The sequence below is a fragment of the Mobula hypostoma genome, chromosome 5, assembly GCF_963921235.1.
Source record: "Mobula hypostoma chromosome 5, sMobHyp1.1, whole genome shotgun sequence".
NCBI lineage: Eukaryota > Metazoa > Chordata > Chondrichthyes > Myliobatiformes > Myliobatidae > Mobula > Mobula hypostoma.
Genome location: NC_086101.1, coordinates 139020923 through 139037446, shown reverse-complemented (window position 1 = coordinate 139037446; position 16524 = coordinate 139020923). Strand labels below are relative to the sequence as shown.

Sequence of the window (16524 nt, the reverse complement as noted above, 5' to 3'; positions counted from 1 at the left end):
ACCCTGGGTGCCCTCCCAAGACTATGGTCAACACGCTCCTAGAAGACAGCGGCGCGGCTAATATAGATGAACCGAACACACTGATGAGGGAGAGGGAGAAATGGAGAGTCCGTCATCGTGCCCGGCGCCGGCCCCCTAGGCCTGAGTCGACGTAGTAGTAGTAGCAGCCATGATCACAGTGAATGGCAGTGCTGGCTCGAAGGGCCGAATGGCCTATTCCTGCACCTATTGTCTATTGTCCATTGAATCTCCATGAAGGTTTTGGGTATACAGGGTTGGCACATCAGTTTTGAAGAACACCCACCTTCTAGACTATTAACACAGATCTGTAGATCCATTTGCTTGACTTTCCCGCTAAATCTCCAATACCTATAACGCATATTCCCCAGTAGCATAAATTTACAAGTACTACTAGAGTCTAACCTACTGAACAGTTAGTGAGGTGGTGTTCATGGGTTCAATGTCCATTTAGAAATCGGATGGCAAGGGTTTCTTTCTTTCTTTTCAAATCTTTTTATTGTATATATAGGAAAAATAACATGAGCACATCGAAGTAACAACACTTACAATGACTCAAAAAAAACATTATCTTAAAGATTGAAAACAAAATTTTGTGATAACAAAAAAAACCTACTGAGCAGAAAAGTGAGAAAAAAAGAGAGAACCCATTAGGTATACAACCCCAGAGCCATGCATCATATAAAAAGCTTCTAAAAATAAACATCAAACCGCCAGCAAGAAAAGAAAATATACTAAAAAAATTTACAATTAGATCATGGAAAAATTGTATCAGTTAACTCAAATGATAATAACGAGCAAATGAGCCCCATCTTTTCTCAAAATCAAATATAAGTAGCTAGGAAGACCATTTTGTTGAAGTGGAAGGATATATCAGCTCCCACTTTGTCAGAATGGTTCTCTCAAGAAATGCTATGTCTTAGTTTGGAGAAAATTAGAAGGCAAGGGTTTCTTAATCATTTTTCAAAAAAAAAAGCCTAGTATTGATTGGATATACAATTTCATTCTCCATATGAATCAATTTAGTGATCACACAAGCAAGCATTTGGATTAGCTACAAGTATCGAAGAAACAATTATGTTTTAACCAAAATACAGGATTTCAGTGAAAATTTCAAAGTGAGAGTTTGTTGAAAAACATTCATTGACCTAGATAGAATAGGGAACATATAACCAGCTCATTCATCTCAAAGGTTCCCTATCACGATTCATACTCTTCACCAGCCTATATGGTCTCAAACTTAAACACATGCGCACGCACACGAAATTGAAAGGTTAAAATTCCATTGCAACCTGCACCCATGAAGGATGTAGATTTCAAATTTCACCTGCAGACTTCAAATTAAAAAATATTTAACTTGTGAGAGAAAAGAGTGAAGGTAGTAACTAATCTGTACGAGTCATACCCAAGGGGTGAGAGAAATGGACCAAACCTCATATAGCTGTAGAACCTTCGCTGATGAACCTTGTTTAACCCAGTTTTGTGCACTGTCCGGATATCTCTATTATAGACTGAAGGAGCCAGAGAACGTACAAGATTTACAAAGATAATGTCATAAAGAGTGGGTGGATATCTCAGGACCAGTGAATGGTCTGAGCCGTGACCCTTCAAAAAGATGTGGGGACAAGAAAATTGGACGAATGTCTTGCAGGGAAAACTGAATTAAAAACACAAGGGAAAACCTCACAGAAGGACTTCATGACAAGATGAAACGGAGAGATGGGAGGAGGCTTTCATAAACCGCAAGCACTTACACAGCAGATTTGGGCTGATTTCCAGCTACTGTGCTGTAGATTCTCCAACTCCATACAACTGCTGGAAGTCTATGCATGCTGAGTGAGAGCAGATGTGGCATTAGCTCTGATCTTCCCCAAGCCAGAACAGTTTGATGCTACTTTGGTCAGGTTCATGCCTAAGACAGCAAACCCAGAGCAGTAGTGGTCCAAGCTCAAATGTTCTATACAAACTGAATGAAACATTTGAAACAAGTTTCTAAACTGGCCGTTCTTTAATGTTCATGTTAACAAAGTTTCAGTAAGAATTGCATTGAGTATGGTATTTGCATAATTATTCAGTACCTTTTGTTCTAGTTGATTGCAAACAGTTGGGATAAAGACTGTTCAGTCTATTGTTCCTATGCTGACGCATTTTTTTAAAAAAATCTCCCATTAGTCCAGCTCGTCTATGGTCTTTCCTAATATCCTACAAAAGTTTTACTTTTGAGGGTTTATAGATTTTCCTTTTGAAATCGTAACAAATCTGCTCCCACCATCTTCTCAGGTAAAATCAAACAACTTTTCTCCTTAGAAAAAACCTTTCATCTCAATACCAGTCCTTTTTGCTTATTATCTTATGTCTGTGTCTACAGATTCTTATCATGTCCTGCTCCACCCCAGCCAAAGACATTATTTCTCCTTCCTTGCTCTACCAAAACTCAACATCTTTCCTTAACTTCCTTTTTTCACATTTGTTATTAGATCTGGATCATTCAGGAGCAATGTCAAACATAAGGCAAATGTTGAACTCAGTCCCAAAAGGTGCTGAGCCTGCAGAAACAATTGAAATTTTCAAAGTAATATTGCCATATAAGTGAGATTGATATATTTTGTTATGGAACTTGTTGAGGTACCCAGGTCTAACAAAAGGATAGGAAAATCTTAAGGGGCTGAATGTGAATGGCCTCTTTTGCAGCATGTCCTTGTCTATCCACTATTGACAAAAAGCTCATGAAGTGTGTTATGGGAGAATTACACTTTTTACAATTTCTCACAAATTCATAAAGAGGATATTATATTGAAGGTGGGTTTATCTGTGATTTGGACTACCTACAACAGACACCCCAAGGCAGGGGAAAAGTCTTTCCAGTGTTTCCCTAAAATCCTCCAAATTCTTTGCAAGTCTTATCAAAATCTAAGTCAAGTACTTTCCCAGACTAACAGAATCCCTAATTATTCTCAGCTAGCTATATGACTACACGCCTGACTCTAGACTCCCCAAAAAAGGCACACTAACCCAAATTGTGTCATGGGAAGAGTTTATTAGAAAGGGTGCCAAAAAAAAAATCAAGATTTGCTCAAGCTTCCTTGAAGAAATGCAATATATCCTCTTATTCCTAAGCATCTCTGCGTTAAGACAGCTCAAAGTGGAGAACGAGCAGTTGGGTTGGTTTTGAAAATCGAGGCCATGCCTAAGAAGTGGAAGAAGCACTGAAATCACAAACTACCTGTGCATCTGTCCTGTCCTATTAGCCTATCCTGTTCTATTTGTGGAAGAGTATGCCACCTCATAAAGATTGAGAGTGGAAGACATCCCTCGGGACCACTTCAAAAGAAGACAATCAGACCAAATTGGAACGCACTCAAAATCTTTGAGGTAGGGTAGTTTAGAATTTGCCATATTCATTTTCAGAGTAGTAATGGTAATACTGCTGACGATAATGAACTTGTAGCATTTGGATCATACTGCACTGAGGAAAATTAAGAAATAGGATTTATTTTAATAGTTGATTTTTTAAAAATCAAAGCATTTGATTAAGAATAGCTTTTACTCCCATTAATACAAGCACCTTTAACGTTTTAAAAATAACCCAAACTACTGCAAAGGAGCATCTTCAAATTAAAAAAACAGACACCGAAACACATGAGGCGGTATTAAGGTGAGAATCATTAGTTTGGTCAAAGAGCTTGACTTAAAAGAGGACAGCGATTAAGTTTAAGGAAGGAATTTTCGGCTGAAAGCATTTGCTGTTGAAAAAGTATGGCAGCAGATGGTACAAGTATCAGCATTAGCAGCTGAATGTATGGTACAGGGATAAATGTTGGGCTTGAGCAAGAGGTTGGAATTAGAGAAGGATAGTGGAGCTACTAGGACTTGATGTTTCAATCCCTATGGTAAATCGGCACTCTCGATGTTGGCAGTGGGTTTGGAGTGGTGACAAGGAGGGAGGGTAGGTACGTCATTAGGGTCATTAGGTGGGCACCCTCCTTCTTTGACGTTTCGTTGATAAGCCCACGACGTCTCCAGAGGGCTCAACGGTGCTACCTGGCATCCCAGATACACCCCCCTCAGTTCCATACCCCCCTGTCTTCATCCTGCAGCCCAGTTGTTGTCTTTCCTTTTAATCCAAATCCAATTGCTGCTCTCTTCTGCTGCATTTGACAAGGACTTGATTGCTTGTTGGAGGGAGTGACCCCTCACCACCATCTTCTTCAATAGACTGGTCGTAGATGTAGCAACGAATCCCCTGCATCCCACTTCTACAGGGAAAATCTTGGTCTTCCAGACATTCTGGGCAGCTTCAGTTGCCAGTTCAGAGTATTTGGTCTTTTTCCTCTCATAAGCTCCTTCGACACCATCTTCCCACAACATATTCCACAACATATGCCAGCTTGGCTGTTGCAGACCACAGGACCATGTCTGGCCAGAGTGTTGTAGCTGCAATGTCTGGGGGAAACACAAGCTTTTTTTCCAAGTCCACGTCCATTTTCCAATCCCGAGCAACCTGCAGAATGCTTACATCTTTTGATGTTATATGGTGCTCTGGAGGTTGGCCTGCTGGTACAAATCGTGTGATGTGGACATTTCTTGCCGATGTTTGTGGGAGAGCATTTGTGGTGATTCGCGTCTGTTCCAAGATTGATGCCAGCTGTCTGAGAACTTGGTTATGCCGCCAAGTGTACTGCCCCTGGGTGAGGCTCGTGGTGCATCCTGTTAAAATGTGCCTTAGTGATCCGGGTGCTTGACAAAGAAAGCAAGCGGGGTCTTCTTCCCACCACTGGTCCAGGTTCTGGGGTATGGGTAGGAGGTCATAAGTGGCTCTGATGACAAAACTTAGCCGAGATCCCTCCATCTCCCAGATGTCACGCCAGCTAAGTTTCCTCTTTGCCAGGCTCTCTCAATTAGTCCAGTGGTCCTGCTTGGCCATTGAGACGGCCCTGGCGTGTCACTCTGCCTCTTCCTGTCTTCTCACCTCCTCCACCACGAGTAGATATACAAGCGTGTGGAGTTACAAGAGGTTACAGTAATACAGTGACATGGATGGAGGCAAGGGAAGATTTTAAAAAGGAATGAACATTATAAAATCAAGTGCTGCTCTTCTTAGAGTTAATGGTCAACATGCACAGGAGAAAGGGATAAACAGGATTTGGTGCCAGTTAGGATATTGGCAGCAGATTCAAGAATTTTAAATCCATGGACGTAGATCAAGAAGTTCTGGCCAAGAGTGTTTGAAATGTTCAAGACTAGAGGTGACAAAGGTACCAATGAGGGTTTCAGCAGCTGATTAACTGAGGCAGAAACAAAGTTGGATCATGTTACTGATGTTTAAGTTTGATGATACGGTGTTCAGTTCAGGGTAAAATATAAGCCAATGTTGTGAACAGTCTTTATATATCTGATTAAAGACCCGTTTTCTCATAGATACAGCCTGACCAGTTGAATGTTTCTAGCATTTTCAGTTTTCATTTTAAGTTTTCAGCTTCTGTGGTTTTTGACTGTCATTTTGTGAACAGTCTGGTTCAGATTCAGACAGTTGCCAGGGAATGGGGCTTCACACAGAAACCAATGGACTAGATTCCAAACCAGTCTGGAGATTTAAATTTGTTGAATGGGGGCATAAGTATCGCACATATAAGTTTAACTGCTATTGAAGAGTGGAGCTAGCTAGATTACTTCAAAAGGCTGTTTAAGAATTAAATACATTAGTGTGAGTTTTTGAACATGTATATCAAAAGACAGCAGATTTTATTCTCTGATCACCAAGGTCTTCACATCATTCTTGTAACCTCAAGACCAATATTATGATAGCAACTCTTTTATTTTCATAAGACTGTAAGACATAGGAGTACAAATAGGCCATTTGGCCCATCGTCTGCTCTGCTATTCAACCATGATTTATTATCCCTCATAACCCTTGCTTTCTCTCCATAATCTTTGATAGCCTTACTAATTAAAAACCTATCAACTTCAACTCTAAATATAGAATATAATGAATTTAATTAATTCTCTGGATAAACAATCCAATAGCTCCACTCTATGTTACAACCACTGAAGGGCTATCTTCAACTATAATGGAGCAAGTAAGAAAAAATATGCATTTATTAGCATCTTGTATGGCCTCAGGGCATCCTAGTGTTCTACTGCAAATGAAGTACTCTTGAAGTACAGTGGATTACAGTTAATTGGGTCACACTGGGAGCAGAACATTTTGGCCCAATTAAGCAATTGTCCCAATTAGGCAACGTTTCATAGAAATTGTTAAAAAGTATGAAAAAGACAAACTATCAGTTAACTGAGCAACAAATTATGTATTTAAGTGAAATACAGAACAAATTAGAACACCATCAATACTACAACAGTACTATAAAACTGTGTATTAGTTCCTCATAGTTATTGATGGAGGAATTTCACTCCTGGTCATTTCTGGGATCTCCTAACCTGAACGCCTGAAACCACACTGAGCAAAATAGTTCTGAATTGTCTTGCTGCTTCTTCCTCGCCAACTATCAGTGACAAAAATCACTGCTTTTTGAACACGAGCGCATGCAAGTGACGCTATTTAAAATCTGCTCGCTCTAAGTACTGTGCGGTGTCTTAATGGCCACACAAGTGCACGTGTCTGATGCTAGTTAGAAGCTGTTCGGCAACAGTCTCCTGTCCCAACTAATTGACACTGTGTCCCAAATCCAAGCTCTTTTCGCAATTAGTTTTTATTCTTTAAGAGTTGTCCTAAATAAGCAGCTACCTCTATTAACCGATGTCCCAATTAACCGGAATTCACTGTATTTGCTTGTTGCTTTCATATTAGCAAAATATCAATGTTGTTGTTTTTGGATACCAAAGCACTGGGAACTTAGCCAAAAGTAATCTCAAGAAATAAATAATTTAAGGAAATATCTCCCAAAACTCATCTTTGCTAATATGTTTTGTCCTGAAATTCCTGACTCCATGAATTCTAAATATGTGCAAAAGTGCAGACGATGCATTGAATCCAGCTCGTCTCTGCATTAATGCAAGGCCAGCCCTACCCACGAAACAGCCTGATTGATTCAATCACAAGGCAAGTTTCTGCTAATTGCAATCATTTGTAGCCCATTTAAGGGGCTCCAAAATAAATATTGCCTCTATGCCTAAATACATATTTTCAACACTATTAGAGGGTTTTAATTTACTGAGAAACAGACTACAATAAACCATTTGTATCTGCAAGTAATAGTGTTTTTTAAAAGTTATTTTCAGTTCTAAATAACTGGGATACTTAAATCGCCCTTTTGTGCCAATCCATATTTAGCTGCATTAAAGTACACCACATTTAAACAGATCAAATAATATTTCTCAACTGAACAAATTTGTTTTAATAAAATTTACCTTCTTTTACCAAATGTTGCAGCTTAAAGTTAGATTTTATATCTGGTGATACACCAGTTAATTTATGAAGAAGTGAGAACAACAGCGAAGAGTTCTTAAAGCTAACAATTTTGTGTGCAGAATACTGATTAAGCTTAAATTGGAAATTCTTGGTTCTTTCACCTCAAACCTTACTGGGCTCTTTTTCACTTTTGTGGTTATGCTTTGCCAGTCTTCTCTTCTAATTAGAGATCTGCTGAAGTAAAAAACAAACTCAAACTTGTCCCATGTCCAATATCTAAAACTGATCCAAGCATCATGACATTTTTATATCCAATTCAACTCCCTCCGAGCCATTCCTCCTCAGTGTTATTGTTCAACTGCACTCTCAATCAATGAAATCACTTGCATCATCTGTTGCTTATAGCTATGATTAATTAAGTTAACAGAGTTCTGAAGTTAAGAGAGTTCTGAAGCATTGTTTTGATCTGAAAAATGTTTTATCAACTTGATACAAACTAAGATTTGTAATCTGCATGTGAAGAATTGGAGTTGCTGTTATAATGCAGGAAATGCAGCAGTTTGTATGAAGCTAACTCCACCCACATGATAATGACCAGACAATCTGTTTTAATGATGTTGATTTAGAATAGATTTGGCCGAGAGCTGGGGGAGGACTCCTTTGCTCCTCTTTGAAATGATGTACTGGGACCAACTGACAGTCAAAGATACTTGACAATCTCCTGATTAAAGTCGCATGTAAACTTCTATGCAATGATTGTCTCCCATATTTCAGTTTCAGAATTGTCAGTGATCAATGTGGAGTATTTCAGGAAGGCTAGTCATTGAAGTACATGTCAATACAGCACATGTACAGTATTTCCTTTCAACCAGTGGACTTTGGATGCTGTAATCAAAAATCATCGTCGAGGAAGTACTCAGATCCAATTGAGGTGACTACAAAAGGGTCACTTTGTTTTCAGACACAAGATTTGCAATCACCAGGGTCCTTCTCAACCTCTTGACCCCTATTGGTCAAAGAACTGTTCCCTTCTAACAGGGCACAGTGAATGAGATCCTCATGGCATATCAACTCCAAGAAAAATGCAGAAAGCAGTATCCATAACCAGACATGACCTTTGTTGACTTCACAAAAACCTTGACTCTGTTATTTAAGAGAAAATGTGCAGCATCCTTATAAAATATGGCTATTTACAGAAATTCATCTCCCGTATTACATCTTCTTCAAGATGGCATGCAAGCCATGACCTTAACTTACAAGTCTACAACAGACTCAATGTGAACTCAAACAAGGCTAGCTTCACACCATTTTCATTCTTTTATAACAGTTGTTGAAAAGTTGCCCCTCAAGTTTCTCTTAAATCTCTCCCCTCACACCTTAAAGCTATGCCCTCTAGTTCTTCATTCCCTGGCCCTAGGAAAACGTCCGTGTGCATTCACCCCAATATGATTTTGTATACTTCTGTAAAATTACCCCTCATTTTCCTACACCCCTATGAAAAAAGTCCTAACTTCCTATCACCAAGTGACCAAAACTGAACGCAATATTCAAAATACAGCCAACATTTTGCACAACTACAAACAAAATTTCTATCTCAATGCCCTGACTAAGGTTGGTGTTTTGATAACCTTCTGTGATGCACTGTCTATCTGTGATGCCACTTTCAGAGAACTAGGTCCTTGTACTCCTAGGTACCTCAGGTCCTACAACACTGCCCAAAGCCCTACTGTTCACTGTGAAAGTCCCACTCTTATTGGCATTCCCAAAATGCGACACCGTGCACTTATCCTAATTAAACTCCATTTGCCAATCCTTGGCCCACTTATCGAGGTGATTACAATGCCTCTGTAAAACCTGACAATCATCTTCACTGTCCACTGCGCTGCTTATTTTAGTGCCATCTGCAAACTTACTAATCATGCCTTGTACATTTTCATTGATATAGATGATATTAAATCAATACAGTATGGAACCAAGTCCATCTGCCTGTAACACCATGTTCATTAACCTGGCCCTGACTATTCTTTTGAACTTGTTAAAGTCAAAGTCGAGCTTATTGTCATGGGCAAAGAAAAACTTGCTTGTAGTAACATCACAGAAACACTGAATGAGCATGATTATTGAGCTTCCACAGCCCTCCCTTTTCAACTTCGAAAAGCTCTCCAGCCTCTGAATGACTATGGTCTCCTCACCTTCACCTTAAATGCTCCGCTCCTTATTTTCAATCCATGATGTTATCAGTCAGCCAAGTCCTTAAGAATGTTAGATTTCCCTCATCTTTCATAACTGTAGAGAATACAGTCCCAATCTTCTCAATCTTTCCTCCAAAGGTAAACCCTCCGTCACTGGAACCAGTTTAACAAACCTTCACATCACTCTTTCTATGGCAAGTACCTATTTTACTAGACAGTCAAAACAACGCACAATTCCATGGCAAGTACATATTTTACAAAATAGCCAAAACAATGTACAATTCCTCACAATAGCCCAGGTGCAATCATATCAAGATCCTACACAATTTGCCATCTTCATTCCTTGTCCTTCAATGTCTTGTGTACAAGCATATGTAGGCCTTTTGAACATCACTTGAATCCAGTCTCTAACCATTTAACAAATAAACTTTCTTTTTTGAACACCAACATATTCACATTTCACATTTTCCACATTATATTCCATCTGTCACGATCTGGCCCACTCACTCATCTGTTCCATGTGCCCTTGAAGGCTCTTTACATCCTCCTCTGTACTCACAATCCCATCCTGCTCAGCATCATCATCAAAATTTACAACTTATGTATTTTGTACATGCAGCCAGATGATTGATACAAGTAATGAATACCTGGGGTCCAAACGATGACCTGTGCAGTGCTCCATGAATCACAGGACACCAAAGAATCTATTGATTTCCACTCTTCACTCTCTTTCTTAACCAATTTCTAATCTCGTCCCCAATTACATATGTTCTAACCTCATTACCCAGGCCATTTTCCTATTTCCCCGTGACAAGTTCTCCTGCCTCTGACTGTAACTTGGCAAACTATTTTATTATTGTTGCATGCAATCAGGTAAAGTGAGAAACTACTCAGATCATTTCATTACAACAAATCACTGAGGTGGCACAAAAGAAAATAACAAAAGAATGCAAAATGAAGTATTACAATTACAGAGAAGGCACAGTGGAGGCAGACTATAAGCTGCAAGAACATAACAAGGTAGATTGTGAGGTCAAAAGATGACCTAATTGAAACCTACCAAATGGTGAAAGGGCTTAGAGTGGATGTGGAGAGGATGTTTTCTATGGTGGGAGAGTCTAGGACCAGGGGACACAGGCTCAGAATAGAGTGGCATCTTTTTAGAACAGAGTTGAGGAGGAATTTCTTTAGCCAGAGAGTTGTGAATCTGTGGAATTCATTGCCACAGGTAGCTGTGGAGGACAAGTTCTTTATGTATATTTAAGGCAGAGGTTGATAGATTCTTGATTGTTCAGAGAATGAAGGGATACAGGGATAAGGCAGGAGATTGGGTCTAAGAGGAAAATTGGATCAGCCATGAAGAAATGGCGGAGCAGACTCAATGAGCCAAATGGCCTAATTCTGCTGCTATATATTACGGTCTTATGTCTTATCATACTAGAAGACTGTTCAATGTCCTATAACAGAACCTCCCACTCACCTTCTGTCTTGCTCTTTTTACGTAACCTCAAGCCTTTTGCCAGTCTACACATTTTTGAACGTCTTATTTTTTTTTTAATTAATTTCTCAACCCTCTTCTGCTAAGTTCCAAGATTCTCTCAATCCTCTGGCCAGCTACTATTTCTGACAAATTTATTATCCTGTTTTTTCCCCCAACTCGATACTGCCTTTAGATTCTCCCATCAGCTATAGATAAATCACTTTCTCTGTTGGGTAGTTACACCTTAAAAGGATGTTACTTGCTTTATAACTTGCAGATTACTTTATAGTTTAACTATTACCCATCCACCATCATACATTTTAGATATATTCTCCAAACCAACCACAGTCAATTTGACTTTCACACCTTCATATATTTCTCTGTTGAGATTTAAGATTGTAGATTGGCATTGAACTACTGTCCATCACTTTCAAAGCTAATTTAAAATCATCTTCAAAGTTGCTGGTGAATGCAGCAGGCCAGGCAGCATCTCTAGGAAGAAGTACAGTCGACGTTTCAGGCCGAGATCCTTCGTCGTGAGTCCTGACGAAGGGTCTCAGCCTGAAACATCGACTGTACCTCTTTCTAGAGATGCTGCCTGGCCTGCTGCATTCACCAGAAACTTTGATGTGTGTTGCTTGAATTTCCAGCATCTGCAGAATTCCTGTTGTTTAAAATCATCTTGTTATGATCACTCTTCCCCAAAGGTCCCTTGACAATAAGGTTATTAATCAACCCCTTCAAAATTTGCAAACCAAGATCCTAAATAGCCTTTCTTCTAGTTGGTTCTTCAATATATTGATCTGGAAAAGCATTCCAAATACGTTCCATTACTGCTGTAGATTTGATTTGTCAGTCTATCGGTATGTTAAAGTTTCCCATGATCACTATAGTATCCTTGTTTTGTCCTCATTTATGCCAATTATTTGGCAGCCTATTAATAAATACCAACACTTTCTGCTCTTTCAGCAGATTTCAGTTTTACATAATGATACAGGGACCCAAGAGGTTATAGATGCCTGATTCTGAAACAAAAAAAAATCAGATGCTGTTTGACCCACTGAGCTTCTCCAAACAGCTTTTAGTATTGCTCTGCATCAAGATGTGTCACACCAAGATCATTCCTCACCACCCCACTACACCACCCATATTTTTTCTTTTTTTTTGCCTGTTCTTAAATATCAAATAACCAGACATTTAGTTCACAGCACTGGTCACTGTACAGGTATATTTCCATAATGACAAAGACAATTCGTTTATATTTGTGTCATTAATTTACATTAAAAGAATTGACTCACCCTTTTAAAGATATTACCTTTAGTCCACTCAACCCTCCCCAACCTTCTCCACAACTGACAACGAACATTTTTTTTCCCTTTTTGTCTCACTTCTAATGAATGTTAACTTTTTGTCTCTCCACGGATGCTGCCTGAACTGTTGAGCCTTTCCAACATTTGCTGTTTTAATTTCAGATATGTATTTTGGCTGTGATTTATTTATTGTAAGCCACTGCAAAGCTACAGGCCTGGATTTGATATGGCGTAACTCAGCCAATTTTCTAAGGTTCCACACTTGCAGAAATAGGTGCAATGCCTCAGAAGTACTGTATAAAGCTGTACCTCCTGCAGCATCTCTCCATCTCTGCACTTAATAGCACCATCTTCCCATTTTTGTACAAGTTAGCACTTGGCAGTCTGGAGATTACAATCTTTAAGGTCCTGCTCTTTGAGTTCTGCAAATTTTGCCTGCCAAACTTCATTATTTTTTTCCTTCTTATATCATTACAGGACCTCTCTGAGCAGTGTCTCAGAAAGGCAGCGTTCATTATTAAGGACCTCCAGCACCCAGGGCATGCCCTTTTCTCACTGCTACCATCAGGTAGGAGGTACAGAAGCCTGAAGGCACACACTCAGCAATTCAGGAACAGCTTCTTCCTCTCTGCCATCTGATTCCTAATGGACATTGAACCCTTGGACACTACCTCACTTTTTTAAAATATATAGTATTTCTGTTTTTTTCACAATTTTAATCTATTCAATATACATATACTACATAAAGTATACTGAACAAGATTTATTTAATATTATTATTTTATTATCTTTTCTTCTATATTATGTATTGCATTGAACTGCTGCTACTAAGTTAACAAATTTCATGTCGCATGCCGGTGATAATAAACCTGATTCTGATTTATGTTTTTCATCTGAAAGTTGTGTCTCTGATGCTATGTGGTTGTGATGTTGCTACACCTGTTGTTTTTTACTGCATCTGTGCATATGACAATAAAATTTTACTTTTATTTCAGTTTTCCCCTTTAATTTATCAGTACCATCCTTGATCTTGGCAAGTTACCATCCTGGAGTGAAGTCTGCAGCCACAGAAATGGTTTCAATCACCCTGGCTATTGAATCCCCTTCCAGTATTACTGTTTCCCCCTCTCCTCATGTATAGTTGAGCCGCTCACAGTCCCATGTTCCTGATCCTGACTTCACTGCTCTGATAACCCATCACCATAACGATGTCCAAAAGGGAAAATCTGTTAAACAGCAAGATTGATTCCTATGTGACTTGCCTGTTCCTCTTTGTCTGGTGGTCACCCATTGCCCTTTCTAATTCACACACGTAAATGGAAATGTGACTGTTTCCTATATGCGCTTTCCTCAAAGTTCTCAGCCTCAGAGAAGTACAGCAGTGAACCCGGCTCCTAGACACAGCACAAGCCCACCTGTGATCCTGGAGGTAACCAAGACGTGGGAGACGCATTGCACTTGGCTAAGCAGCCATGCCTCACCCCAATTCACGGCTATAAAAGTATCAACAGGACCCCCATGCCCTCCTCTCAGTGCACTCTATATGCTGAGATACCCCCTCATACTCTGGTCACTGTCACTCCCACTCTGAAAGGCACTGCATGTACAAAGCTCACTGTGGTCTCCCAGCCACCTTTCTTTTGACAAGGCACTCTAAGTTTCCAGTTTATACAAGCAAATTCTGAGACCAAGCTCCAAGACATTACTGTTGCATTAACACCTTCGTCTTAACAGCTACAAATAAAGGTGCTCTACTAACCCCCACTGTATATAACTCTCCAATGAAAAAGGCCCACAACAAGAATCTGGCGAACCATGAACCGCTTCCTGCGACTTGAAAGCAAACTTGTAACAAAGGCTGATATTGATTATGGAATTCACCAGCACATTTATTGTGCAGCACGGCTTTTGTTCGATTGAGAAATGCAGTGAAGATCGAAACCTCAAAACTGGCAAGGTTCACAAAGCAGCAGTGATCCTACCCCCCTCCACATTGACCAGCTATAGCCGGCACCACAAAGCCCTGGCAACATAGCAGAAAGGGTTTCTCCATAATATGCTCCAATCAATCGGCAGCATCAGTATCTGCTGCTAAACTTACATCCCCAGCCATAATTAAGCTCCAATAGAGGTGTCACATCACCCCTGTGCCTGACACCAGCCTTCCAACAGACACCCGGTCACCACAAGAGTTCACCTGACAATGTCGAAGAGACACCAGGATATTCCCAAGATCTTCTTGAAGAAATAGAATATTCCTACTGATTCTTGGCAATCTCTGGCCACTCCAAGTGGTGAAGAGATTCTAGGGTGGCATTAGTAAATCCATACATAAAATGCCCCCAGTACATGGTGAAAAGTGAACCGTCTCCCACATTACTCATCAATCTACTCGTGGTCAAGCACCTCCTGCTCCACCTATGCTGCAGACAGTGGGGTGAGGGGGGTATACATGGGAGTGGCGACTGGGCCACTACTTTAGAAATGGAGTGGAAGTGCGTCAACCTCAACAAGGAACTCTCTAAGGAGGAGCAGTATACTGGACAGTCAGGAACAGCATCTGAACAGTGGCTTCATTCAGCAAATGATCTATTAAGGGTGTTGAGTAAACCTTTAATGTGCATCACAATTAAGGAGTTTATATTGCAATTACATTAGACCCCAGGGAGCTATAACAGTAACTAGACTATCCAAGGCATACAGGAACTCAGCACATTCTGGAATTGAACATGATGCACACAGCTTTGCTCATTAGCCTTTAAAATGAGAATGTGAGGACACTAAAGAAAACAGCAAAGTTTTATACAGAGTACTGTAGGTGTCACTAATCCGCACGCAATTCGGATTTTTCTTCAATCATTCATTTCAGAATCCCGGGGGGGGTGGCAATTTAAAGTCTGTTTCGGTCTGGATTGCACGTTTTCTTACGCCCAAGGTTTATTAAATTCTATTTTCCATCAATAATTGCTATATGAATGGATTCAGCTTTCAAACGAAAGCTAGAAAATCTGGCTTCCGAGTACGGCATTCAAAGGAGAGCGATATCTAGGCAGCAGCCAGCAACAGAGGTTCTTCGTGTAAGTTCAAAATTTCTGTCAGCTCTCTTAATCACTTAAGAGCATTTAACACTTTCACTACTGTGAACGTTTTCTGCTCTTACAATATACAGTAATTACGTACATAGTTAAACACAGGTAACCACTGAGCAAAGAGTTACACATATACAAAGCCTGATCATAAGTACTTGATTATTCTGACTCCTGATCCTAGACTAATATTGATGATGCCCAGGGTGGGGCTCTATATTGCAGAACAATAATGCAGAAAAGAGAGACTGGGTAGCTTCTAACTCACCTGCTGTTGCTGAGACGGGAGGCCAGCGCGCTTCAGCGAACTCTGCTTCGAACTCAGTCTCTTCCAGGAATCTGCGAATTTGCCCCGGCTTGATTTCCTTTCTCCTCCCTCATCCCTCGCGTTTAGTCCGCTCTCCGCCTGGCCCCGAGTCCGCCAGTCCTGCTTTCCCACTCGCATAGTTTCAGCGCACTTAGCAAGTGCCGGTGGCTGTGGAAATGCTGGAACCACCTGTTTACAGCAAGCGTAAGTCTTCCTCTCTCTCTCTCTCTTACTCCCACCCTCTCTTACACACACTGAGTCTTTGCTCATTTAGCAATCCGTATAGTCTGTATGCCAGTGGGTTCCGCCTTCTCCGACAGCAGATTTAAAGGCGGGGCGGCCGAGGTTATCTTTGGGAGCTTTCATAGGTACCCAAGCAAACGACACTGAAAATAAATGTCTGGCGTGTACCGTTTTAACCAACTTCCTCAGCCAGAGTGCGGGTGCCCTTTGCCACGGTGGGTAAAGGATCGCTCTCTCGGATACAATTGACATTGGTGGTTGGAGTCCCCGGCTAATTCATTCTTTGTCTGAAGCCTCGCCTCATTTGGGTTCAATATTTAGCTGCTTCTAAGGCGTTCGGGTTGTACAAAGGTGGTTTACCGTTTATGTGAAAAGCTTTGTAAGTGTTGTCGATGTGTGGAGAAGCCTAGCAGCCGGGTTCCGCACTGCAAGCTCCCTCAGATAGACAAATTGACCACAAGTAGATAAATAGAAGAGACTGGGTGATTAAATATTAGTTTGAGAACTGGCCAGAAACCAACT

At 40.4% G+C, this 16524-nt stretch overlaps 1 protein-coding gene across 4 annotated transcripts in view; it reads right to left on the bottom strand.

The window, feature by feature from the left end:
• trpm3 (transient receptor potential cation channel, subfamily M, member 3) overlaps nt 1-15928 on the bottom strand; it is a 539467-nt gene extending 523539 nt beyond the window's left edge. For all 4 annotated transcript variants that reach the window (XM_063049027.1, XM_063049028.1, XM_063049029.1 and 1 more), the window contains exon 1: nt 15721-15928. In XM_063049027.1, coding sequence (XP_062905097.1) covers nt 15721-15897 — 177 coding nt within the window. In that variant the 5' untranslated portion in view covers nt 15898-15928. The remainder of the gene's footprint in view (nt 1-15720) is intronic.
• Between the last annotated feature and the right edge of the window lie 596 nt (nt 15929-16524).